General features: G+C 42.3%; 1 protein-coding gene across 1 annotated transcript in view; it reads left to right on the top strand.

Annotated features, from left to right (window-relative positions):
* The window catches only part of ubr3 (ubiquitin protein ligase E3 component n-recognin 3), a gene marked incomplete at its 5' end in the record, with an annotated part of 39,638 nt that extends 20,548 nt beyond the window's left edge, over nt 1–19,090 (top strand). The window contains 12 exons of the mRNA XM_080535624.1: nt 116–252; nt 2,308–2,393; nt 5,493–5,598; nt 7,352–7,452; nt 9,351–9,475; nt 10,536–10,637; nt 10,910–11,035; nt 11,283–11,462; nt 15,784–15,864; nt 16,110–16,319; nt 16,550–16,689; nt 16,833–19,090. Of these exons, the coding sequence (XP_080391750.1) occupies nt 116–252; nt 2,308–2,393; nt 5,493–5,598; nt 7,352–7,452; nt 9,351–9,475; nt 10,536–10,637; nt 10,910–11,035; nt 11,283–11,462; nt 15,784–15,864; nt 16,110–16,319; nt 16,550–16,689; nt 16,833–16,950 (1,512 nt within the window). The 3' untranslated portion in view covers nt 16,951–19,090. The remainder of the gene's footprint in view (nt 1–115; nt 253–2,307; nt 2,394–5,492; nt 5,599–7,351; nt 7,453–9,350; nt 9,476–10,535; nt 10,638–10,909; nt 11,036–11,282; nt 11,463–15,783; nt 15,865–16,109; nt 16,320–16,549; nt 16,690–16,832) is intronic.
* Between the last annotated feature and the right edge of the window lie 6,717 nt (nt 19,091–25,807).

Here is a 25,807-nt window from a genome sequence, read left to right as displayed (position 1 = left end):
AACTCATCTCCTGCCATGGTTGCGTCACATCAAGTCTTATGAGGTCATTGCGTAGCATCGCCACACTGATGTGATTTTGTTCCCAAGAAGCCACATTGTACCCTTTCCTCCTCAGACGGAGTCCAACCTGAGTAAAGAGATGGAGCTTGTGATCAAGGACATCAAGAACACCACCCAGAGGAAGTACATGGACTACGGCAAGAACCCAGGCTCTCCGGACAACGACTTCCTCTTCATGTACTCTGTGGCCAGGTGACTGTGAAGTGTGTGTGTGTGTGTGTGTGTGTGTGTGTGTGTGTGTGTGTGTGTGTGTGTGTGTGTGTGTGTGTGTGTGTGTGTGTGTGTGTGTGTGTGTGTGTGTGTGTGTGTGTGTGAGAGACTGTGACGAGTTGTGGCCTGGAGATGGTGAGCGATGGACTGTTCACTGCTGGGTTATCTCTCCGTGTGACTGTGTCCCTGTGGCTGGTGACCCCTGCGTGTGCTGCTCTCCTCTCACCCTCTCCTCTCCTCAGACTGGGAGGTCCTCCACTGCTCTGTGGCTGGTGACCCCTACGTGTGCTCTCCTCTCACCCTCTCCTCTCCTCAGACTGGGAGGTCCTCCACTGCTCTCAATTCCACAGGCCACTGACTCTCTGTCTGCTGGCCTCAGGCCAAAACCCCTGTCTGTCCTGGTGTGTTCTTAATGTTAGCGCCCTGCCTTGCAGCTTTGTGTCTGCTAGACAGTAATTATGATGCATCTGCTTTCCTGAGTTTAGTTGTGTTCTGGTGTTGTTATTTCTTCCATTGAACACACTTCTCCGCCTCGAGAAAGGGCCACTTTAAAAAGGCTTTGAAATTCAATACTGAAGACATTGTCCTGCACTGAATATATAGGTGACATTTTACTTAAAGTTGTTCAGTGGCTGTGGGAGCTTTTCCTGATTGGCTTTATTCATACCTCTGATTATACTGCCTCTGTGTATGACAGGGGGCTGGTGTTGGTGCTTTCTAAGCAGCATTAGCAGCTTTGTCAATCGCGGCTACAGTAAAACGGTATTGACCCTGGTTCCGCCAGCCCTTGCAGACTCCTTTATTGCCTCTGACTGTATGGATTTATTGCTCTCACTTTGACTGATTTTAGGAGCTATTTTCCTCAGAGTGCTTATTCATAGTTTTGCTGCCTCCACATTAGAACTAGAATCTTTCTTTTCTGAACAAAAGTGTGTAAACTCAGGAGGTTACAGATAGACACACCTGCAGTCCTTTTTTTTATCAGAATCTGAAAAATAGAATGTGTATCAAGAGAAGAATAATGGTGGTCCAGTGGTCTAGCGCCGTGGTCTACGGTGCACACATATGCCCATGTCGGCATGGGTTCGAATTTGGCCCAAGCCCTGCTGACATGCCCTCCCTTCTTCTCCTTGCGTTCCTGTCTGTCTTCACTATATCTGTCAAATAAAATGAAAAATATGAGTGGGATTCCCCCCCCCCCCTCAGAAAGAATAACTTTTAAAAAAAGAGAAGAATAATGGATGAGTGATTTCAGTGTCCTCACCAGAGAGACAGAGGGTCACAAAGGTGCCCTTGCCCCCTCACACCCCTCTACTCTTCACTCCTCCCAGCCCTCCCAGACCTTTACCCTCCCCGTGCCACACTCCCCTCACCCCCTGCCCTGTGGAGAGAGATCCACTGGTCCTGTGTCTGGGGTGTCTGTTGGCTCTCTGAAGTTCAGTGAACGGCACAAATTGCCTGAGGAGTGGAAAATTCCTCTGTAACAACGGTGCTCTTATCAGCACCAGCCAGATGGAGCTTCGGCGCGGAGCTGCATTATCTATGTGAAATTGCTTTTTCTCCCAGGGAGCCCGAGGATTTGCCCCCACCTCCCCAGCCTATAGGAGACAGCGGCAGGATAAAAACAGACCCTAGAAGTCTAATTTTAGTAACACCTATATCTCCTTCTGATATCAATTTACTCTGTTAAGGTTTTTCCATTTATTTCATTATTATATGGAGGAGAACATAAGTTTAATATGGAGTGAAATGTGTGCATATGCATTAGGAATTGACTGTGGAAGATTATACATAGAAGCTGTGGATGGCTTTTATGCTGATGCTTTGCTTGTGCAAAATCAGAGCCTCTGAAGCCCCTGTCATTTTTTGACATAGGACTGCTGGTACAAAACAAGTGTATTTACCTGCAAATGGCTTGACGCCATCCTGTATGTTTCTTACAAAACAGGGGAAAACTGTATTGGGGATGATGTGCGCATGTATGTGCGTATTTGTGTCTGTCTCCCTAAACTAATGGTCATGGTTGTGTTTCCTCAGGACCAACCTGGAGTTGGAGCTGGTGCACCGTGGAGGGAACCTGTGTTCTGGAGGAGCCAGTGCTGCGGCCAAGCGCTCCTGTCTCAGTGAGTTAACCCCTCTCCCCATATCCCACTCACTACATTAACCCACTATTATCACTATTTGCACTTCTGGTTAGATGCTAAACTGCATTTCGTGGTCTGGTACTTTTAATCTAATCTAATAATCTAACCTCAACATGTCCATTCATGTACTCAATGCTATCAGATACGGAACCTGCGACCTGACCACTACACAAACACAGTTGTTTTACAAGTTGACCTTGTGTTAAAGCTATTTTCTTCCATCCTTGTCCTGAGGACCCATAGGACATGCAGGCATTTGCTCCAGCCCAGTACTAATTCATCTAGTTTTAAGTAGTCTAATCATTAAGCCATTCAATCAGGTTGATTAGTTCTGGGCTGGAACAAAAGCATGCACGTCCCATTGGTCCCAAGGGTCCAGTCTGAAGAACATTGTGTTTCTTCAGAATATATAAAAAAAATTTGCATTTAAAAATAAATAACATTCTTAATATAAATAAAAATAATGAAGAAGAATAGCCTTGTAGTTTGATGTATAATGTCTCTATGATACGATAGCATGGTATTTAGACTGGTGCTTACACTGACTTAAGGGCACTGGAGGTGGCCTCTGGGTAATGAAGTGTCTGGGTTGAGATTGAAGCTCCTGGTCCATGTAACTGTTGGGCCATTTGTAAAAATTGTCGATTAGCAGTGGCAGGCAAGGAGAGATGCTATCCCAGGTGAGCTGTTGGAAGAGCTAGCCGTCAGGGTAAATGAAGCAGACAAATGGGTCAAGTGCTGTTTTAGTTGATTGTGTGGCAAGGGCGGCCGCTGGGCCGGGGGGGGGGGGGGGGGGGGATGGAAATGAAGACTGAGTGATGTTGCTGTCTTGAGCTGCGACTAGACAACAATGCCAGAGACGCAGCCTCCGCTGATGGTCAGTGGGAGGACACACTTGAAAGGGAAGCAGACCATGCAATGACTCCGGTGTCTCCTTTGATTCTGTATGCTCCACTCTTGTCGGCCGTCACTTTATTCACGGTGCTTCTCTTTTATTGTGCTACGTTGTCATTTTTAACTTTGCATTCACCTTAAATGTGTTTGACATAATGTTCCTTGCGTCTGAGGTGAGCCTGTGATGAGAGGAGTGCAGCCCGTTTTCTTGCTCGGTTTAATTAGTCTGTTTAGTGGCGATAAATCCGAAGAGCTCGCTGCACTAGTGAAAGGCCTGTCATCCCTGAGTGGGGCAAAAGAGATTTCACACTAGAGGACTACCATTTTCTGAGCTACATTAACTGTGTAGCTGCGCTGGCGGCCAAATTTACTCAGTTGCACTACATTAGTGTTCCCTCCTCATAGGGAGAGGGATATGGAGGGGAACGGGGGACATGCGCTAACTACCATAACCTACAGGGGCTCCAAAGCCCATATCCCACGAGGCTCTGCCAGCATTTAGCTGATGAGGATGTCATGGGCCGGAGAGGGGAGCTGGCTGCCTGTGGCAATCCCTCGTGTTAAATCAACTGTGGTAGCAGACCCTTCAAATGACTTGCCTCTGGTTTATCTGCCGAGCAACATTTGAACGAGTGTAGACTGTGATGCTGTAGCCTTACACAGAGAAGATGGCTGTCAGTGTCAACATCTGTCAACATCTATCTGTTAGGGTGTGTGTTCAGTGTTCTCCAACTGTCAGAATAAGATGTTGTCCAATTGAATTGATTGTTGAAAAAAAGGTGTTTGTCCACTAGGGGGAGAAGGTAATCTACTGTAGGTACATCATAGGTCACACAGGCATTACAAATCTATATCGGAGGGATGACAAGTACAGGGGGAAAGGATCATGGCAAATAGCATGAGCTTTAATAGAAACCTCAGGCAGATCAATATCAGCACACTAAATGTATCTCTATCTCTGCTGTCTGTTTTGGGGGAGCAGCAGGCTAGGAGAGGCAGAGACCTGCACCCTAGTACCAGACAGGCTCTGAAGGAAGACATACTAGCAGTAGCTAGCCATGTGAGCCAAAATGGAGGACTGGTTTCCTGCCACCTTGAAGTTGGTTGGTGTTCGATGACAGTATTATTAGCTTATGTCACTCCATGGTGTCCTCTTCTCCATTGGAGGGACTCTTAACACCTTCTGACAGAGGAACTAGGTTGAGTCAGTCAACAGTCGCCTGCAGCCTCTCTCTCTCTCTTGTGTTTATCCTGCTATTGAGTCTTTCACCTGCAGAGGGCAGTGTTGGTCTAGGTTTTGGCAGCCAGCTCACCCATAAGTCAATATTGCAGCACTGGTTATGAATGCAATGTTTTTGCTGCATTCCAGCTGCCATAACCCTCTTGAAAATTCAATATTGTGTGGGTTGTCTGTTGTAGACATGGTTGCATGTAAAAGTGGATTTGTGTTCACTTTGGCTGGTTTGGATGAGGAAAAAAGTCTTCTTTAGAATAAGAACAGGTTGGTTTGCGGGTATGGAAATGGTTTATGTGATTTAAGGCCGTTCAACAAATTGTTATTTTTCAGGCATGTTAAATGCAAATATTAAACTAAAGCTCTGTTGGACACTACTGTAACTTCAATTGAGGCCATAATGTCGAAAAAGTAGGTTAAGTTGTTTGTGCTAATATAAGAGGAAGTGAGTGTTCCAGAGGTGGATGAAATTGTTTTCATAGTGTGTTCTTTCAGAAGCTTTGTCCTTCACATGGTGTCCCTGCTCATCTAAATGCTCAATTGCTAGCGTTTCTCTAGGTGCTGGTGGTGTCTCCTTACTCATGTTACTCTGTCTGTGATGCTGCGAATCTACTTCCCGTTGTGTGTGTGTGTGTGTGTGTGTGTCACTCTTCATGTTCCATTCGTTCTACAATGAACAGGTGCGACTCCTGACCAAAGGATTGCCTGGGGCTGAGTGCTGCCATCTATCCATCTGGCCTGGCCTGCTTTTCCACTGCCAGCCCATTACACTAGGGCAGTGGGTTCAAGTAAACTGCATTTGTCATTTGACACTGATAGCCGGGTGTGAGAGTGGGCACTGACATGCAGGTGGACAGTAACAGAGGAACAGTTTCCTTTCCGTGTCAACGTACTGCTCTGTCCGAAATCGCCAATCGACATTCATGTGCGTGTTTTGTTCCGTCTTTCAGATCAGCTGTTCCATGTGCTTGCCATGCACATGCGCCTGTACAGCATCGATTCAGCCTACAACCCCTGGACCAGATTGACACAGGTTGCACAGGGCAGAGACGCAGAGTGAGTTACAACCACTATCTTGAAGCATCACCACCACGCATAACCCCCCCCCATACATACACACACACACACACATTCCTCTCCTCCCCCCAGCCCCCCACCCTTAATCACGGTGCCACTTTCCCCTCCCACTAAACACCACAGTCTTCGCCTGCCCCCTAACAGCTTTTCCTCTAGACAAAAGAGCAGCTAAAAACAGAGAAGGAACCATGTGTGGTTGCCATAGATACCAATAATTGCTGCATCTGGCAAATTACTGGGTGCTCCACCAAGAGCAAAACGACTCTGTCACAATCACTGCACTGGGAACCAACCGCACTACACACCACACCACACCGCACCGCACAACATCCCAGCCCCTCAGCTGTCCACCGACCCCCATCATTCACAGCATCAGTGAAACTGACATTTTATAAAGCGAAGTGTTTCTCTCCCTCTTCACACTCTCTCTCTCTCTCTCTCTCTCTCTCTCTCTCTCTCTCTCTCTCTCTCTCTCTCTCCAGTCTCCACACAGCTTCTGTTGTTTTTGTCACATGTGCTTTTAGCCATCGACAGTTTGTTTGCCATGGTTTACAGTCTTAAGAGCAGTGAGCATCCCACTTATAGAACACTTAGCACTATTAGATGAGCTAACGACCTCTCCTCCCTGTTAGCAGGGGAAAGACAGCTATTACACCTGTTACTATTAAAAAAATGCTCCCAGCCAGCCGGGCAGTATTCTCGCTGGAGCAATTTTGTGTTAAAAATACCTTGTTAGAGATTCAGAAGGCAGCACTGTCATTGACAGCCTTGGGCGGTCGTGTTGCACTACTTACTACTTAAATAGGACAGAGAGTGACGCTCGTGCCTGCATACAAACTCATACACTGTGACCTAGACGTTTCTCTCTTTCACATGCTTTTTTGTCATGTTAATTTTCCGTCATATACAATTTTCAGGATACCCTTACCTTTATAATTCGTTAAAGATTGCACATTATTCATATAATTTTTGGTTCATGTGGGATCCAGCTTCGTCTGTGTGTGCGCTGCATAGGATGGTAGTCTTTTTGAATTGAAGGGAGTCGAAAGCAGATTGCTGCGTCAGAAAGGTTTTCTTCTATTGCACGGTAGAATTAACAGGCGAGCGCCTTCAAAATGGAGTGTATTATTGTGCAAGTGCGGCTCCCTTCAGTTGAAATCCCCTCGAGGTCCACTCAAGGTAGAGGGGAGATTGGAGGCTTTCCCTATGGGCAGTAAGAAGAAAAGAAGCCATTTAAATGGAGATGGCAATCAACAACAATACAGTATGTGTTTGGAGCTGCATTAAAGAACTGGGTCACAGGATGGGAAGGAAATTATACTCCGCCTTCTCCAACTACATTAAAGTAGAGCTCCTAGAGGGTCATTAGAAAAAGTGTGTCATCATTGTTTAAGGGTTAAAATTTAAAGTGCCACCCATTCAGGGAGGACTTTGCTCTCGTCCCTCTGAAAAATAAAAGGCAGTCGACGTCATCTATTGATGGTGTTGTCTCTAGTTATGATACTGTAGCTGAACGTGCCCCTGTTGATGCTAGTTGTTGAATACCTTCAGTGTTTAGTACCTGCAGTTCATGATTTGCATGGGTACTTTCTAGTTGTTGAGTTCAATGAAAGAGGTTCTTTCATTTTGATAAGAACAGTATATGCAAGCATGTCTATAAATAGATACCTGTGTGTATTTGCACAGTTGCATATTAGTATATTAATAACATTATCTGTGTGTTTCCCCACAGTTGCTCGGATGACGGGAGGCCCGAGGTCCCCATGCTGTTCAGAGACACCCCATCCCTGCTCATCATCTTCGTGTTGACCATGCCTCAACCTCTACGTAAAGGTACTGTCGCTCTCCTCTCTCTCCTCCACTATGTCTACTACTGTGTATCAGTCCAGAAGGAGGGGAGGGGGTAGTGAAGCTACAGAGGGAGGGGGTCCTCTGTCGCTGCTCAGTTCACCATGACAGAGCCCATTATCAGTCCTAATCATGACTGAATGTAGGGAGGGGGGGGGCTTTTCTCCAGTCTCTTATCTGTTCCCCTGTTCCCTTTTATTTGGCTGTGAGGAGCAGGGTGCCGTGGCCCTGTTTATGGGAGGGCTGTGCCTCCTTCACATGCCCTTCATCTCCAGCTGAGCACTGGTCGTTTGATCTCCTCTAGCTCAGCCCCAGAGCCCGAGGGGAGGGCCACCGTACTGGAGCCCAAATTGCAGCAATCATGTTTAATGGCTTCCATGTCGTACAAAGCTGGTAATTTCAGTGATGACCGAACTGACTGACTGACTGACAGACACAGGAATACTAAGGGCGGAAGATCTCTCTGAGCATAGATAAAGGGGAGACATGGAGAAGGGAGTGAAAGCCAATATCTACCCAACTGTTTATTTATTTATTTATTTATAATAATCAATTTATTTCTGATTATTCTTAAGGCAATGAGGTCTTATGTAAACACTGATGGGAGATTCAGTACTTTCAGTCAATTATTGAGCAGTATTTTGAGAACCAGTTGTTTTTCAACATTTAACTTGTCAGTGCTGAGACAAGTATGTGACCTTGTTTAGCTCAAGTGAAAGCCATTTTACAGCTGTTAAATCTTTCCTCTCTGTATTGACTGAATCACACCTCCCTCACATTGCCCTTCAGAGACGGGTAATACAGCACTCAATGTCGTATTAGCTTTTAGATGGACTTTGTATGTTTTTCAATTCCACATTGATTAAGCCCAAATAAACAGCATTACGCCGCTCATTGTGTGAGAGAGAATTGATTTGAACACATCACAATGAGAGATGGGAATTAAGTCTTTTATTAATGGCCGGTGCATGGGTATGGAGGTCAGCACAGCCATGGGTTTTTGTTGCCGTTGACATTAAGGGGTAGTGACGGAGGAGGGGGAGGGGTCTAACAGCCTGTGTGTCCTTCATGCTAGTAAAGGTGTTGTGTGTGTTAATGTGCTGCTGACACACAACACAATGACCAGCACAGGGGACCTGTCACCAGCACTCTCTTGAGGTGGAGGGAAATAATGGTGTTCATTGTGTTTCTGTCTGGTCAAATGCAAGACCTCCCTCCCAATCAGATCGCCCACCTGGCACCCACTGCTAATTACCTCCCTGTGTTTGAGTCTTTATAGAGAGGGCAGCATTCCTCTGTAGACCAACCTCAGTGGTTGGCTCTCAAATCAATAAAGGGATGGTCCTGAACTCACACTCAGGTTGACAGCTCATAGATTTTCAGCATAGATTTAGATTTAACTGTTATTTATGTCAACCAGCTGTTTTGAAATATGAATTGTCTAGAGTTTTATTTTCTAAGCATCAACAAAATATCCCAGTCAAATTCAATGGCTTTATGAAGAACAACATTGGTTGGTGTGATTCCCTTTTTGGTAGTTTGCTACTGTAATACTCTGCATGTCCATGAAAATAAATGTAAATGAAGGGCATAATATTTACATTATTTTCCCTCCATCTCCCGAAACAATTTACGTTGTCGTCATCAGAGTTTTCGTTGTAATAGCCAGATTTACATCCATAGCTAAGTGTATTCCAATGAGAATACTGCTAACCAAGTAGTTCATCATGCATTATTCTCAAAACAAGTAGGCTAAACAATAGCGTACAGTATCTGACCAAAAGTGTGTAGAGCTTAGTGAGTACTTAGTGAGAACTGAGTACAATATTTAAAGCCAGTGTTCCTGATGTAGGCCTGACCTGTCTATTTCTCTGTCCCTGTAGACCACTTCACGTGTGTGGTGAGAATGCTGTACAACCTACAGTACACCCAGGCCCTGGCTGCTCTCTCAGCCAAGTTCAGCCCAGAGGAGAGACAGGCCTGGAGCACGTCTGGAGCACTCAAGAAGGTAATGAAGACAGTACACCTATGAATTGATTAGAATAGAAAGAAACCCTTTTTGAAAGGGCCTATTTAGTGATTAAACCAGTACATGCAGTGTCTATACATCAGATTTGTTTTTCCCACGACCAGTCACAGCCATTGTAAATCACCGTGTAGTGAGTATGATTCAAAATGGAAGGATTTAGCCCTCGCTGAGTTCATTGAAGTTGTTTTGGCTGTAGACAATATCGATCTTCATTATCAGGGAAAGTGTGATTACCGCAGACAGGCATTAATTGGCTATTCATCTTCAGTCTATTAAATCTGTATTAGTGAGTGGTTGGTTTGAATATAAATGGACAAACTGCAAAATGCCTGCCTCTGGGGTGTTACCATCTATTATGGAGGCATGGTAAATATCTTCCCCCTACTCTGTCTTGAACAATGCAGCACTCGCTCACAAGCTGTCATTAAGACACAGTCTGAAATCCTCATTGTTAACACCGGCCATATTTGGAGGGGTGTCATTGTATTTAAATTACCACAGATAAAAAAGATGCAGAGATCCGAGCCCAGAGGAAGGAAATCCAAAGACATTAAATTCCTCCTCTATAAATCTATGACAGAGAAACGCCTGGCTAGATAAGAGGGCTGCTGTTTTATATTCTCTTCCACCGTCAACTTGATAAATGCTAGCGGCTTTAACCCATATAAAATATTAGTCAAACCAGTAGATTTTTTTTTTATCAGAACACACATTCAGTAATGTCTCGCTGCTTATCAACGGTAAAATATTTCATTGCGTGAAGAGACTTATTGCGTCGGATTATTCTGCATAAGTTATGATATTATAGAGAGCAGGGCATTTTGAAGGAGATAGCGGAGTTAGAAAGGCACTGTAAGAGGCGGTACATCTTGCTCTAATACTTCACAACTTACTGCCTGAGACTCGCATGAAGCAAATTCAGTCACATGAATGCCTGACACGCCACCAGAATTCCGGAATAGGCCTGAGTTGTCTTCGCTTGTTGTTGCTGACTAATGTTTACTCCCATAGTGACACATTTCTTCGACTTTTTTCACAGAATGCTGCCAATGCTGAGAAGGACTTTGAAGCCCTTCTCGGCCATGTTATCAGTGAACTGTCGAAGGAGAAGAGTGTCCTATGCATCGAGGAGCCATCCATGGTAAGCCATAACGTTTATGAAAATGAGACTTAACTCATTCCATGTTTCAAGACAGAGTGGCCATCTTCCAGTACTTCCAGCTCCATCTCTCTTGGTAATCCCCACAGTTTTTCCCCCTCTTATTGTCTCATACATGATGAATTGCCCATTACCCTGAACAACCAGGCTTTGATATCTCTAGTCTTTTTGAGAGAGATATACATCAGCACATTATCAGGCATTTGTTAAGAGGATATTGATGAGGCATTAATACTGTGCTCTTCTCTCCCCAGCTGAGTTCCAGTGTGTGGTCCCCACAGTCCATAGAGTACAGCCTCCAGCAGTTCTGCCTGCCCTTCCTGCGCCTCTCCACCCTCCTGCAGCACCACCTGTATGGGGACAACCTATCAGGCTGCCCGGTATGTATGCTCATACACCTCTCCACACCACCTCTACTTGAACTGTTACTGTTATTGGAGTTACTCCTCATATGCAGCCTTTTTAAAATATCGATTATTAGGTTTTTTCACATGCAGAAGACAGTCGATGAATATTCTACATTAAACAAATTCAGTAAATTATAACCCATCAATCCACCCCCAAACATAGAAACAGGAAATATAGAAGTTAACCTACTGGTCTATCATTTGTTGCGTCTTTTCTCAGGAGGAAGAAGAGTTCTCCTCCCTTGCGAGCTGTCTGGGGATGTTCCCCTCGTCTCCTCAGCCATCCAACCCCATGTACAGTGCCTCGTGTTTGGAGTGGACGGTCAGCGCCTTCGACCTGATCACTGAGTGGTGCTCCGAGGTCACAGCGCTCTCAGACTCTCAGGCAGAGCAGTCATTGGTAGGCAATATAACCTCTCTAACTCACAAGGATTTTCATTCAACACTTTATTTTATTATTTTATTTTAGTCCCAAACAGATCGTTTGTAGATGTCCAGCTCACTGTCAACAACATTTTATATCCGGAGAGTCTGACTAAAGCCTCTTTCACACATAGTTCCCTGTAATTTCCTTGGAATCCCAAGCTGTGCCGACCAGGCATTTTCGCTGTTCACACATGAGCCAAATGCCGGTAGATTCCCGTGTTGCTCCCTTTCACACATTAGGCATTAGGCAATTCCCTGGTTGCACGATCTACTTGAATCATTGCATGCATTCAACCTGATGCAGAACTGGAGTGGGACGGGTGCGTGGGACTGCCAGGTACCATATATATCTGCCATATCATACCTCCGTTTTATATTGAAAAATATGATGATAAATACATGTGGGATGGAGGTATGATATGGCAGATGTGTGGTGTGTGGCGGTCGCGCGCGCCGGTCTCGTTCCAGCGAGTCAACTCGTATTACGAGTGCTTACCATCACCAAGTGCGCTCGCCAACTAAAGCACTTGATTACCGTTGATAAAAACACTATACTAGTACACTATACTAGTCCATAAGCACAGTATGGGAGAACTTGGTGATAAGCATACTTCGAGTTGATTCAATTAGACATACGCACTCTGCGCTGCGGGTTATGCGCGATGTAAGACAGCTGAGAGGAGACTGTGTGTTGACTTATTTGGAAGACATTGTGTTAGCTTTAGTGAAGGCCATTGTTTTAGCCAGTGCTGACTAGAACCCCTCTCCACCCCCCCCGTGAGAGTGATGGCAGCCATGTCATGAGTCTCCACCCTGCTTTGTTATTCAGCACTGACCTTTCACGCAATACATAACATGATGAAACATCAGAGCGATTTCGAACTGCCATTTTGGATTGTTTCCACATAACTTTCAGCCATGTACGTTATTTATCATCCTACTCTGGAGCTGAGCTGAAGGACAGACAAGAGCACATAGCTCAAAGACTTGAAGATTTATTCATTTGAAGGTTCAAAAACCTTTCCCCCCCCCTAAATGACAGACTTTTATTTTGCTAAATTATTTTTAACAGCAAGTAGGATAACACATTTACGTAATAAAATCTAACAGATGATTACAGTAAAATCTCCTCACTGAAATTCAAGTATCCTCAGTCTGTGCTATATTTACAGATGTTTAGAGGAGGACCAAATGCAGCATCATTTTTGTCTATGTCTGCTGAGAAGGGCTGACAGACTAACCTTCTGTCAATAGACTCTTAATCATGGGACTAGAGGGAGCAGAGGGGCTTATTGGTAATAAAGAGGGCTTCAGATTCACCTCAAAGGGGATTGGCATGGCGATAGTGGTGATTGACAGCTGAGGTTAACGATAGCAGGCCTACCACGGATCACACAGCACAATACTTTTCCATAACAGCAGCAGACTTTCAGTTTTCATTCTCCCATACCAGGTGCCCAAGCAGGTGCCCTAGCTCTCATTCTCTGTAAAGCCACTTCTATGCAACTCAAGCTGTTTACTAAGGATTCCTCAAGGCACATACTGTAGTCTGTACATTAGGGGTGTAACGATACATCGATTCACATCGATGCATCGATTCATTGACTAACGATCTGATTACATCGATGCAATGTAAAAATATCGATCTATATCGTCATCTTAAAGATACACCTTTATTTTGAAATGGCACATTCTGCGTGACTGTCACCATTTCCGTGCAGCGCGCGACTAGCAGCGGCAAATTACAAAGTCAAAGAGCGCTGCACACTGTGTGTTCTGCATTTTGTGACTGCGGCGGAGAACAGCGAAGCGGTTTTAGCTGCGACTGCCAAGCCCGCCCACGGCCGACTGTGATTGGTCAATGCTCTAGTCTAGCCGACTGTGATTGGTCAATGCTCTGGTCTGTAACAAAGCATCTGTCTTATGAATGGGCAAAGGCTGCAGGTTGGACCTTACTTACTTTACTCCGGTTTGCTTGTCCAATTTCATTGGATAAACCTGAACAAAATTCCTATTGATAAAATCTACAGGTAAATCATTACTCCCGTAATCAGTGATCTAACATGACTGTCCAAGCATAGCCTTACCTTTCACCAATCAACACATCATATCAGATCAGTGCTTCCTAGAGGAAGTGTGATGGATGGCCCTATATTAAAAATTATCCTGACCTGCGTTCAGAGCGTAGTGTTTGTCCTGAACATGTTGATCAGTTAGTTTTTTTGAAGAAAAACCTCCCAAAGAAGAACACTGGAGGATATACCGTATTTTCCGGACTATAAGTCGCACCCGAGTATAAGTCGCAGCAGACCAAAAATGGGTCATGAAGAGGAAAAACCACATATAAGTCGCACTGGACTATAAGTCGCATGGTTCAAGGGAACGGGCTTGGCGGAATCAGCGGGGAAAGAAGACCCTGTTGAGCTTGACTCTAGTCTGGCACTGTGAAGAGACATGAGAGGATTTGTAAGCCCAGGAAGGACATAATTCACGTTGAAACTTCTTCTGAAAGGTTAAGGAATACTTGTATTATCGAGTGTAAAGTCCGCTAGCTAGCGCGGGGCTAACAGCATGGCGTCGCGGAGGAAAAATGAAACTTTGAACAGCCTCTAAAAGGTAATAAATGACTTTAACATCGTGTGTAACGTTCATAATAGCGTGTATAACGTTGATAATATAGTGCTTAATGTCCACATTGTCGAGTGTAACGACTATTTATCGTGTATGAGGCCATGGGAAAAGATAGCTTGGTGAAAAACGGAAGTAGGTAGGATGCTACAAACAATGTAACATTGAACAGCCTCTAAAAGGTAATAAATTACTTTAATGTCGTGTATAAACGTTCATAATATCGTGTATAAGGTCCATAATATAGTGCTTAATGTCCACATTGTCGTGTTTAATGTCCACATTGTCGAGTATAATGGCTATTCTATCGCGTATGAAGCGCTACCGGAAGTAGCAAAATGCTACTCGCGGGTGCAACATTGCAACGTTAAATAGCCTCTGGAAGGTATAAATGACTTTAATATCGTTTCTAACGTCCATAACATTGTGTATAAGGTCCATAACATCATGTTTAATGTCCACATTGTCGTGTTTAATGTCCACATTGTCGAGTATAATGGCTATTCTATCGCGTATGAAGCGCTACCGAAAGTAGCAAAATGCTACTCGCGGGTGCAACATTGCAACGTTAAATAGCCTCTGGAAGGTATAAATGACTTTAATATCGTTTCTAACGTCCATAACATTGTGTATAAGGTCCATAACATCATGTTTAATGTCCACATTGTCGTGTTTAATGTCCACATTGTCAAGTATAATGGCTATTCTATCGTGTATGAGGCGCTAGCGGAAGTTACTCCTTGGTTCATGTCAGTCAGAGATTACCGTATGTCAGTTCATGTCAGTCAGAGATTATGAATTATTTATATATAAGTCGCACCTGACTATAAGTCGCAGGACCAGCCAAAGTATGAAAAAAACCGCGACTTATAGTCCGGAAAATACGGTACTTATTATATAACACTGGAGGATATACTTAACTTATTTTGGTTAAGAAGAATGTATATAAGATGTACTGCACTGTACTGCATTTGCACTTATTATTTATTATTATTTTATTATTATTTATTATTATTGCACAAATATACTGTAGGTTTGTGAGACTAGTGAATGGGTCTATTTTTCTTTTTGTAACAGAAGAATACTGTATAATACAATATGATTTAAATGCTGGATACCTGGAAGAGCTCACAAATAAAATGGTCAAATAATATTCTAGTTGTTTTTGTGAGTGGATAATTGTGTTAGATTGGCATATGATATCGCGTCATATCGATCATATCGTCATATCGATCTTGAATCGAATCGAATCGAAATCGTATCATGACTGACATTGTGATATCGTCAAACATTGTATCGTCATACAAACAAATCGATATAATATCGTATCGTGATGAAGCTGGTGATTTACACCCCTACTGTACATGGTACGTACCACCTGTATGGGGACAACCTATCAGACCCCCCGGTACGCCCATACACCTCTCCACACCACCTCTACTTGAACTGTTACTGTTATTGGAGTTACTTGTCCCACAGCTTTAACTCATACACAGCCTTTTAAAATATTAATTATTCGGTTTTTTTCACATGCAGAAGACAGTTGATGAACATTCTACATTAAACAAATTCAGTAAATTGTAACCCGTCAACCCACCCCCAAACATAGAAACAGGAAAATGGAAGCTGGAAGTAACCTACTGGTCTCTTTGTTGTGTCTTTTCAAGAAGGAAGAGGAGTTCTCCACTCTGGCGGGCTGTCTGAAGATGTTCCCCTCGTCTCCTCAGGGGATTCGCAATGCAACAGTGGTGAGTGACAGCTGAGGCCAACGATAGCAGGCCTACCACCGACCACAGAACAATCATTTTCTATTAACAGCAGCAGACTTTCAGTTTTCATTCTCCCATACCAGGTCATGCCCTAGCTCTCATTGTCTCTTCTATGCAGCTTAAGCTGTTTACTAAGGATTCCTCAAGATACTGTAGTAGTTCTGCATGGTTAGAACTACATACCGGTAATTGGAACAATGTATTATTTTTTCCTCTTCCTCCAGACCTTGCTTGTCCAGGACCCTCAGTGGGTGTCGCCCCGCCTCCTCCATCTACCCGACAACTACAACACCATCTTCCAGTACTACCACAGGAAGGCCTGCGCTACCTGCAAAAAGGTGCCAAAGGACCCTGCGCTCTGCCTCGTCTGTGGAGCCTTTGTCTGCCTCAAAGGACTGTGCTGCAAGCAGCAGGGCGTCTGTGAATGTGTTCTGGTGAGTGTCCATGGCTGTTTAAAGGCTACATTACTCCTATATCCTTTCAAACAAAACATTTACTGTAGTCTTATAGCAAGAGTCTAGGAAGAGGATACAGAATTAATGGGGTGGCCCACAGAGCCTAATTAGTCCCTTTTCAAAAGGTTATTAGTTTTGCACAGAATTAGATTAGGTTGTGTAGTGGTGATGTGTGTTTTGATTTAAATATGGTTGTGTCTCTTTTATAGCACTCCCAACACTGTGGGGCAGCGACAGGCATCTTCCTACTGATCAATGCCTCTGTCATCATCATCATCCGAGGGCATCGCTTCTGCCTGTGGGGCTCTGTTTACCTGGATGCCCATGGAGAGGAGGACCGCGACTTACGGTAAGAAATGCATCATGGGACAAAACACCCCAGGCTTCTGGCTCTGTATCTTGAAGACAGACCCTCACCAGGACGGTATGGGAGTATATACTGGGAGTATGGTCATTTTTGTAAACTGTCATTTCCATCTGCCCTCCCTGTAGCCGTGGAAAGCCCCTGTTTCTATGTGAGGAGAGGTATCGAGTTCTGGAGCAACAGTGGGTCTCGCACACCTTTGACCACATCAACAAACGCTGGGGGCCTCACTACAATGGACTGTAAAGTCACAAACCCACAACTCCTGGTGGTAAAGAATCTGTTTGGCTTATGTGTCTGCCTCTGTACTACATTTGGGAATCTTATAATGTGATATAAACAAACATGCAGTGAGGGTGTTGCTGCCACAAGCCTTGGTTTATGTGAAGTTTGGTGTACAATCTGCCTAAAGACTAACAGTGTGTGTGTTTATTTAAAGTGATTTACCGTGTGGTTTTCAACAGGGAGAAAGAGAATTTGATAAGCTCGAAGTGAAAGCACAACTTTGCCCAGAAACGGATTGGCTTTGTAAAAGGTGTTTGAAGCCTTAGATAAATTGGTTGTTCAGCTCAAATACAATATATCATTGATTCCCCCTGGTAAATGTAATGATAACCATATTTGTCACATGTATGAGTTGATGCATATCCCTCATTTTTCAGACTTCTTACTGCTGGCATGGGTTTCAGGCTCCTGATGAGTGTAGCGATGTTATTGCAAAATGTGTGCTCAGTGTGTTTCTTGGGACATAATGGTAAGCAGACAAGTCCACTCATCAACACAGAGTTTATTGCAAACAAGCAAAGGCTCTTTTTTAGGGCCTGGTTGCAATTCATCCTCAGGAATTATTTTTTGCTGTAGTTTAAAATACAAAGTTTTAAATATTTAAATAAATGCTGCTGCTCATTGTTCAAACAAGTAATTTTACATTTGTAAAGATTATTTTTTTGTTTTCTTTTTCTAAGAAATGAAGGCTTTGAGTTTATGCTAGATTGCTGGAAACCGTTGACTCCAGCTTGCTGCAAGGTTGAGGGAGACACACCGTCATCTCTTTATTCATCTTTGCAGTCCTGCCTTCTGCTAAGCCTCCCTGGGTCTCAGAGGAAACTCAAATGCTCTTTCACCAGTCTGGCCCCAGTAGGTTGAAAACACAGATGGGCTGTTATGGAGGATGTCTACTTACTACAGGCATACTTCTCCAGAGATCCCCGTTGCTCAAAATATTAGATGCAAAGGGACTTTGCCATAGTTAAAGTTGAATTTGAAGACTCAAAATTCATACACTATTGTACTGAGATGGTGTTCTGCAAGGGAATGGGAATAGTTAAATAATCCTACAGCAGTTTTGAATGCTATCTAATAATTTGTGTAAATCTAATCTAATCTCTAACCCTTGGCCAATATTGTTTTGGGGTTATGGATTTCACATCTTTTTAGTTGCTCTGTATAGATACAGTAAATGTAAAATAGAGATGGACACATAAAGCAAGACCCCAACTTTAGATAACTTAAGTTAAAGCAAACTGATTGAGAATCTGTTAAACATACCATTTGGTCTATCAAAATGTTGATGGTTGGAGTTGGTTTCGAGAGGCATCATAGTGTTCCCTTTCACAGGAAATGTCTGTATTATCCAACTAAACCACACTAGTGATGCAATATAATTTACTATTTGTTTGCTTTTGGTTGCCAAAAGTTATGATTACAATTTATTGATTAAAGAAGATTATTCTCTCCCACCCCGCCCCCCCCCCCCAAAAAAAATTTAAATAAATAAATAAATAAATCTCAAAATATTTTCATGAGTCATGGACGCATTCCAACGTAACCCAGAATAATATCAGACTAATACCCATCATACACTGCATGACGTGTTGTTTTTAGTCACACTGAGTTACGTACAGTTTGTTTCTTCAATACTTAATTACTTCTTTTTTTTCCAACCGGAAGGGTAGACACTCCAGTTGTGCCTGCAAGTTTAATGTTACCTTTTTGTGAAAAAACAACATATTTTAATCCCTGGTTGATTTATTCCGTTGAAAACGATTTTGTGAATTGCTGGTCCACATAGTGCTTGAAGGAGGAATCTTTTAGGATAAAAAAAACAACAACACTTGAATTATTCTTGAATTCACGCATGCTGCTTTTCTGTTTACTCTAGTTTTTCTGTTCCTCTTATTTTGCAGTCCCCACTTTGTACATGACCGCAACAAAATATCCAATGAGTGATGGGTGTAAATTCTGAAAGCTCTTTGTGTGTTCTCCTGTATGAATGAAAATAAGAAAGATTACAGTACATTACTGTAGGTGCTGACTCAAACTTTCTGAGTTGGATCAGAAAGTGTGACTTAGACATTTAATGCAAATGTAACATATGTTAATAAAATATAAACACACTCTGATTTGTGTATGGTTTACATTTTGCATGCTGCTGTCAGTCAGAAACACCTGGGAATATGTGTTTTGTGTCCCTGTTGTTGTAATGGGTGCATTTAATGAACATAATTATTTTCAACAACCATTTCCTGCCCTCTGTACACTGGCTATTACTGTAAGTAGGATTTATTTGAGTCTCTTGGGTAAAACTTTAAGCAATCTCCATGGAAACCCTTAATACTAGGCCTCTTAGCACTACATGGTTATCCTGCTCTCATACCACTAATGATGCAGTCCGACTGCGAAGACGAGGCTGGAGAAAAAGGGAGACCGGATGGTATTCCATCTGATAATAGATTGGACCAAAGGCTGACATCCCGCAAGAAGCTTTCCTTAGAAACAGGCACCCAAAAAGATGATTACAAACACATTTCCAGAAGGTGAAAAAAACTCATTGCTGTTTACATGTGGGGTCTGGAATGAAGACGAGGATACACATTAAGATTCAGATAAAGCTGTTGCCACCAGATGGTCCCAGGGTTAATTGTTGAATTGAACCTGCAAAAGGACAGGTCATTATTACGCTGGGGAAAATATGGATACTTTCCCATTGGCAAGCTAGACTGATATCTGCTCATACTATAATAACTTCTGAAATCTAGAAAAGTTATTTTACAGATAAGCTTCCATTGCCATCTTCGTCTATAGGTCTGTAGATTAATTTTGATGGAAATAAATGGCATTTGGCGTTTGTAAGATCCGTTTTGTACTGCCTCTTAATGCGCTCATACAGCAACATTCACAATGCGTGCCACTGCCCCCAAATGCCTGCATGCGATCAACCTATTTGCGCACTGAAGAAAAAGTGGGTTGAAATGTAACAAACAATGAGGCCTCTATAATGAGTATTAAGCCTACAAAGGCCCTATTTCATGGCTTCTTGTCTAATTAGTAGTAGTTGCCAGACATGCAGAAGATCCCAGCAGGGAACTCTGTGATGGAGGTGTCATCACTGCTTTCACAACACACATCAACATCATTCATTGTCAACAACTATTTTGTTCCATGCTTTGGTAAGACCTTATTCAACTTTTATATAAACAACTACTCAATTTGTACTGTCATTTCGTGACGTTAGAATTATAAGGTTCTATCTCCATGTTTGTCAAAATTGAGTTTTTTTAGATAATCTGATCCATTAGGTGTTTATTAATGCCTGTGTGGTGTTATTTTTAAAATGTTGACATTTTTGAGTTAGTAATTCATAAAATACAAAGGTTCCATCTCACAAAACATAATGGAATGTTAAAACGTTGACGCTCAATATCTCTGAACTGCCCTAAACGGAGATAGAACCTTATAATTCTAAACTCACGATTTGTCAATTACAAAAACAACCAAAGTAAATTCTAGTTTATATTTTGAAAGTGGGATAAAAGTGTTCCTAATTAGCATTGTGTTTATAATTCAATTCAATTCCTAGCCTAAAGACATCTATAGCCTACCTACATGCTACTTCCTCCCAGGCGTGCACGTGCTGGTGCTTATCAAGTGTCAGTTAATAATTAAATTCTTGACGGGTTTGTGGAGAAACGGAGAAAATCAGTTCGGATATGTTGCTATGGAAGGTAAGAAATAGAGAAAATATGATGTACTCAAACGGTTCATCTTCTTCATACAATATTTGGTTTACTAAACTCTTATGGTAGGGTAGTCGAACTTTTGCAACAAGTGTGAGAATGTCGTGCATTTTATTCCAAGCTTCTGAGGAGGGTCAAACTAAACACTGTTTCAAACGTGTAGGGATGCCTGAATTATTATGTAAACAATGACATTGTGTCAAGTTGATTAGATTCTCTATCTATGTTTTCTAAAAATGTCTGTTTAATTCATTTGCCTCGGCAGGTTTTAACAATGGAAATACAGAGGCAGCAACGACAGGGTAAGGAATCATTCGATTAGCCTTGGATTATAACACCTACAAATTGACAATCCTTGATTACAGCCTGTGACATGAGGTACATGCATTCTGTCAGTGTTTGCATTTTGTTCACTCATGACTCTACAGGTTCAATTATTTGGAGAAAATGTTAACTGAGAGATTGACTGGCTTCTGATGTTATCTTCTCACTTCAGCTCAACATGTGAGATGTAATGTTGCCATATTTATGTATTGTCATACCTTACTGCACATACAGTTATCTAGAAGGAGCTACACACTTATCCTGTCGTTACCATCAACAGCTTCATTCCAGAGGCACAGGCACTCACACTGCCCGTTATCTCTCTGCAGCACATCAGTGCTGAAAATATTTAGGCATATTTATTATGACAGAGAATGAGAATGTTTTCTCTGGCACATTTGATCTGGAACAGGTTTACAAACACAAATGTGGACCCAGATTGGACTGTCTTTTAGTAAACTACTTTGGAAGTTATATTTCTGTTGCTTGTGATGTTGTCCTATAATGGATGAGAATGGCGATATACCAAACATGATTTATCAACTTCAACTAATAGCAAACAACACTTGCACTCACTTAATGTATGCTTTTGCAATATTTTGAACGTTTGTTACATCTGTCAAATATAAACCCTAATGCAAGATCTGGTCACACTGTGCAGTGACAGATAACATGCCATATAGTAGAATTGCTGAATGCTGGCCAGTGTGCGAGAGTATAGGTGTTTTAAATCTCTGATAATAGGATGTTGTTTTTACTCAGGGGACTTGGAAACACTGAGAATAATCACCTCAAGACAAAAGAGTTGTTTCACCTCCACGGAAGGATCTGGTGAGAGACAGTGAGCTCAGATACTGTGAAGTCTTTACTCTGCGGCTTTCACCTGTACATATCATATCGTTTTTTAACGTATATATTGTACATATGGTATCGGGACAAAAGTTGCCTTTATGATAAACAGGACTAATTGGAGTTAACACATTTAAGTACTTCAACTGTCAGTCATTTTTTCACATGCCATTATTGCACACATTATTGCACACATAAGTACACATTAACTTCATTTTCTCTATGCTCTCCATAGTGTGAGATCCTCTTCTCTTTCCACTACTGTGGTCAGACAGGTTGAGAGCAAGGACATGTTTGTCATGTCTGGTTTTACTGGTCGTTGATGCAGGTTTACAGTAAAGCTGCTTCATATCCCCTTAACTAGGATTATAGTTGAGAATAACACACTTACAGTGAGGCTTACCTGTGTGTGTGTGTGTGTGTGTGTGTGTGTGTGTGTGTGTGTGTGTGTGTGTGTGTGTGTGTGTGTGTGGTGTGTGTGTGTGTGTGTGTGTGTGTGTGTGTGTGTGTGTGTGTGTGTGGGTGTGTGTGTGTGTGTGTGTGTGTGTGTGTGTGTGTGTGTGTGTGTGTGTGTGTGTGTGTGAGTGTGAGAGAGAGAGAGAGAGTGACAGAAGCAGAAAATAACATTATCCACTTACACCTTTGCACTCTGGTTCCAGTGTCTAAGACAGTCTATCTGTGGTAACTGCTCATGTGATCTGAACCGGCTAGCATCTCCATACAGACCAATGGTGTGGTTACTCCTTTGCAGAGATGGCATGGTTTGAGTCATGAAGAATGTTGTATATACAGTAGGCATGTACTGTATAAGGCGCATTCCCATTGGACATCCCACAGAAAACACCATGGTTTTATATGGAGAGCTACTGTGTGTACTAATGTGTGTCTAAAGGTTCGTACATTCTTTGTCAATTTAGCCGGAGTGTAATAATGTATTTGTTTGTATGCATCCATGGTAAAATCCTAACTCAAGATCCATGTGCAAATTTCTTATTGACACGAATGCAAGATTTTCACATGCGGATATCCAGTGAGGATTCCTCCCAGAGTGCATTGAGAGCATTGCAATACGTACTATGACATGTCTTTTTCCTATGTTGACACTGTGCGGTAGACAATGAGTAACCTGAGCATTGCCATCAAGCAGCATTGGTGTCCTATTCTAAGAGAGCACTCTTTCACCATCTCCCCTCCGAGTCACTGCCCATTTAGGAGATCGGAGCATTTTCTCTGTCATTGTTGTTTTGATGAAGATATATTTCAGTTATCACTAAAACATATGGAGCACAGTAGACTTGGCTGTAGGGAATGTTTATTCAATTTCTGAATTACGTACAGCAGATAGGAAAACAGACTTTTCTGTTGAACATTTTGAACCTTTGAAGACATTTCATCAATTTGTATTTAACCTAATCTGGTCTATTCTGATATTGGTTTGAATGAAAATGAAAACTGTTGTTGAAGAGACACAGCGGCTGTATGTTGTGCTCTGCGTGAATTTCTTCCAACTCAATGGTTCCCCTGGGCTTTGTGCTCATAGCAACATGACCGCCACGGTAACTCATGTGAAATAATGTCTTGTTTTTGTAGCTAACCATTCAGCAGATGATTGTATCCTATTAGTGAAACACATTGCCACACACTCTGCCAAGAAGGGATATTATTTACATATTTTTGCAATATCTTACCTTTTCCTCTGATCTGAGATGAAAGTATAGATTTATTTTCATGTGATGGAAGAGCAAAATGTTCAGTGTAGACAGCTGTGAATTTTAACAAAGGTCAAGGGTTGTCTGAATCCAAAGTCAAGAATTTAGCACCAGGTGTGTGCCAGTGAGGTAGAGATTGTTTACAGAGAGGAGACATAAATGGGTCATGTGACCTTGTGACTATCAAGAACTTCCTGGTTACCTGTGTGCAACCTGAGAGGCTTCATATCTCCATCCTTTATGACTGGATACATCTGGCACCTGAATATTTAACACTAGATCGCATTGCAGATTACAACTGAATGAATAATTTATCACTGCTGATTAGCATGATTTAGTCAGGGGCATATTAGAGGGGCAGACACAGAGACATTTTTGCAGAACTTGACACGGAATCAACTGTCAGATACAGGTATGAATGATTTTTCGTTTTATGATAAGATTATTTAAGATTTTAAATAAATAAATACATATTTTTGGAATGTTGAGTTGTCGATAGAGTGACATTTGGTGCATGATATTTGAGGAATATGTTGGAGGATGAGGCTTGCCGGCAGGATGGGTGACGTTCATGTAATAATCTTCGGATATCTTTTATTGAATTGTAGTGTTTTTTTATGTTTTATTTTCACATGGTACTGATTGAGTGACATCTACAGTACTTGAAAATCCTTTATTGCCTATTATGTCTGTTTAGTGATGTTGTGAAGGTATAACGTAAGGGTATAGGCTAACTAAGTTTTGTTGAGAACAAATGGTTTAATTAAATAGTTATTTCCATGTAATTGTACTTTCCAGAGCACAATGCTAAAAATAATTGCTAAGATGCAATTGGTATCCTAAACACATTGGAGGCTTTGAGCTTTGTTTTGTATTGTAGCTCCAGGAGAAAGTTGATATCGCAGAGTGGGTATCTGATGCTGCCAGCTACTATGGACACACAGCTGCTCTCAGCAACATGACCCTACTGTCACAAAAGCCGGGCAAAGATGCCTTGGCAACAAGAGACTGACTACACATTCAATTCACTGAGTCGAAGGACTCATATAGTTACGCCAAGAATGCTCTAAACTAAAGAAACCGCAATCGAGAGTAATCAATGGTCTGAAAATAGCCTTTTGATCTAGTTGATGCACTAGGCATTTGTGATTTACTGTACTTGAGGGTACTGAACAGGACGATTAATTTACGGATGATCAATGATAGTATAGTCTTGTATTTGAAGCTAGACAGGGGTTAGGTAGACAGGGGTCCTCCAGTGTTACACATGCAGACTTTCAAAGAAGGCTGTTGTCCATGCCCCATGCTATTTTAGCCTTCTGTGAAGAAGGACACATTGAAGGACATCAGTCATCATGTTGTGCTGCATGCTTCTCTCCTTAGTTTAGTGGCATATCCATCTAGTGTCAAGACATCACTCAACCTGCTCCAACACCACATCTATAAATCTATTCCACGCAGGGGGCAGTGACAGGGAACCCTTGTGTTCTAAACATCGTTTATGTTTTTCATATCAACCTGAGATCAAAATAAATGCTCTCCTCCTCCCCCTTCAGGGTCATACAACCTACGTGAAGCATGGGACATTTATGACAAACTCAACAGATGTGAGAACAGAGTACCCTTCCCCCGCCACACACACACACACACACACACACACACACACACACACACACACACACACACACACACACATAGAATACCGCACACACATTTATTTGACAAATTCATCATACTTCAAAAATGGAATGCATACATGCAGTATGTAAATATGATTTCCTAACCTATCACATTATTCTACACACTCACTCAGGTGTATGTTTTGGCACCTCTTGCTTTGCACCACTGACCCAAATATCTGTCATGTTGGTTATGATGGCCTCACGTTCTACACCTCAGAATGATTTATTCTAGATCAGCCCCCCTGCTTTGATATACATGACTGATCCATATGACTGTGGATCTGCACTTAGAATGTGGCTTGAGTTTGACTTTGCAGGATTGTAGGACTTTTGTTTATTTATTTGTTTATTAGGATAAAGACACCAAAGTCAAATTGGAATTTGTATAGGAATTGTTTTAGATGCCTGTTTCTGTTCGATTTGTGTGGGGGGTGGGGGTGGTTCAGGGATGCAGAACAGCACTTCAGCAGTCAAGTTAATCTCAGGTCAATCCAATTGATGCTGAGGAGATTGAGGTGTTCTT

Source organism: Nansenia antarctica (genome assembly GCF_963989245.1).
Source record: "Nansenia antarctica genome assembly, chromosome: 7".
Classification (NCBI taxonomy): Eukaryota; Metazoa; Chordata; class Actinopteri; order Argentiniformes; family Microstomatidae; genus Nansenia; species Nansenia antarctica.
The sequence above is the reverse complement of the archived record's forward strand: the minus strand, read 5'-3'. Positions and strand labels throughout refer to the sequence as shown.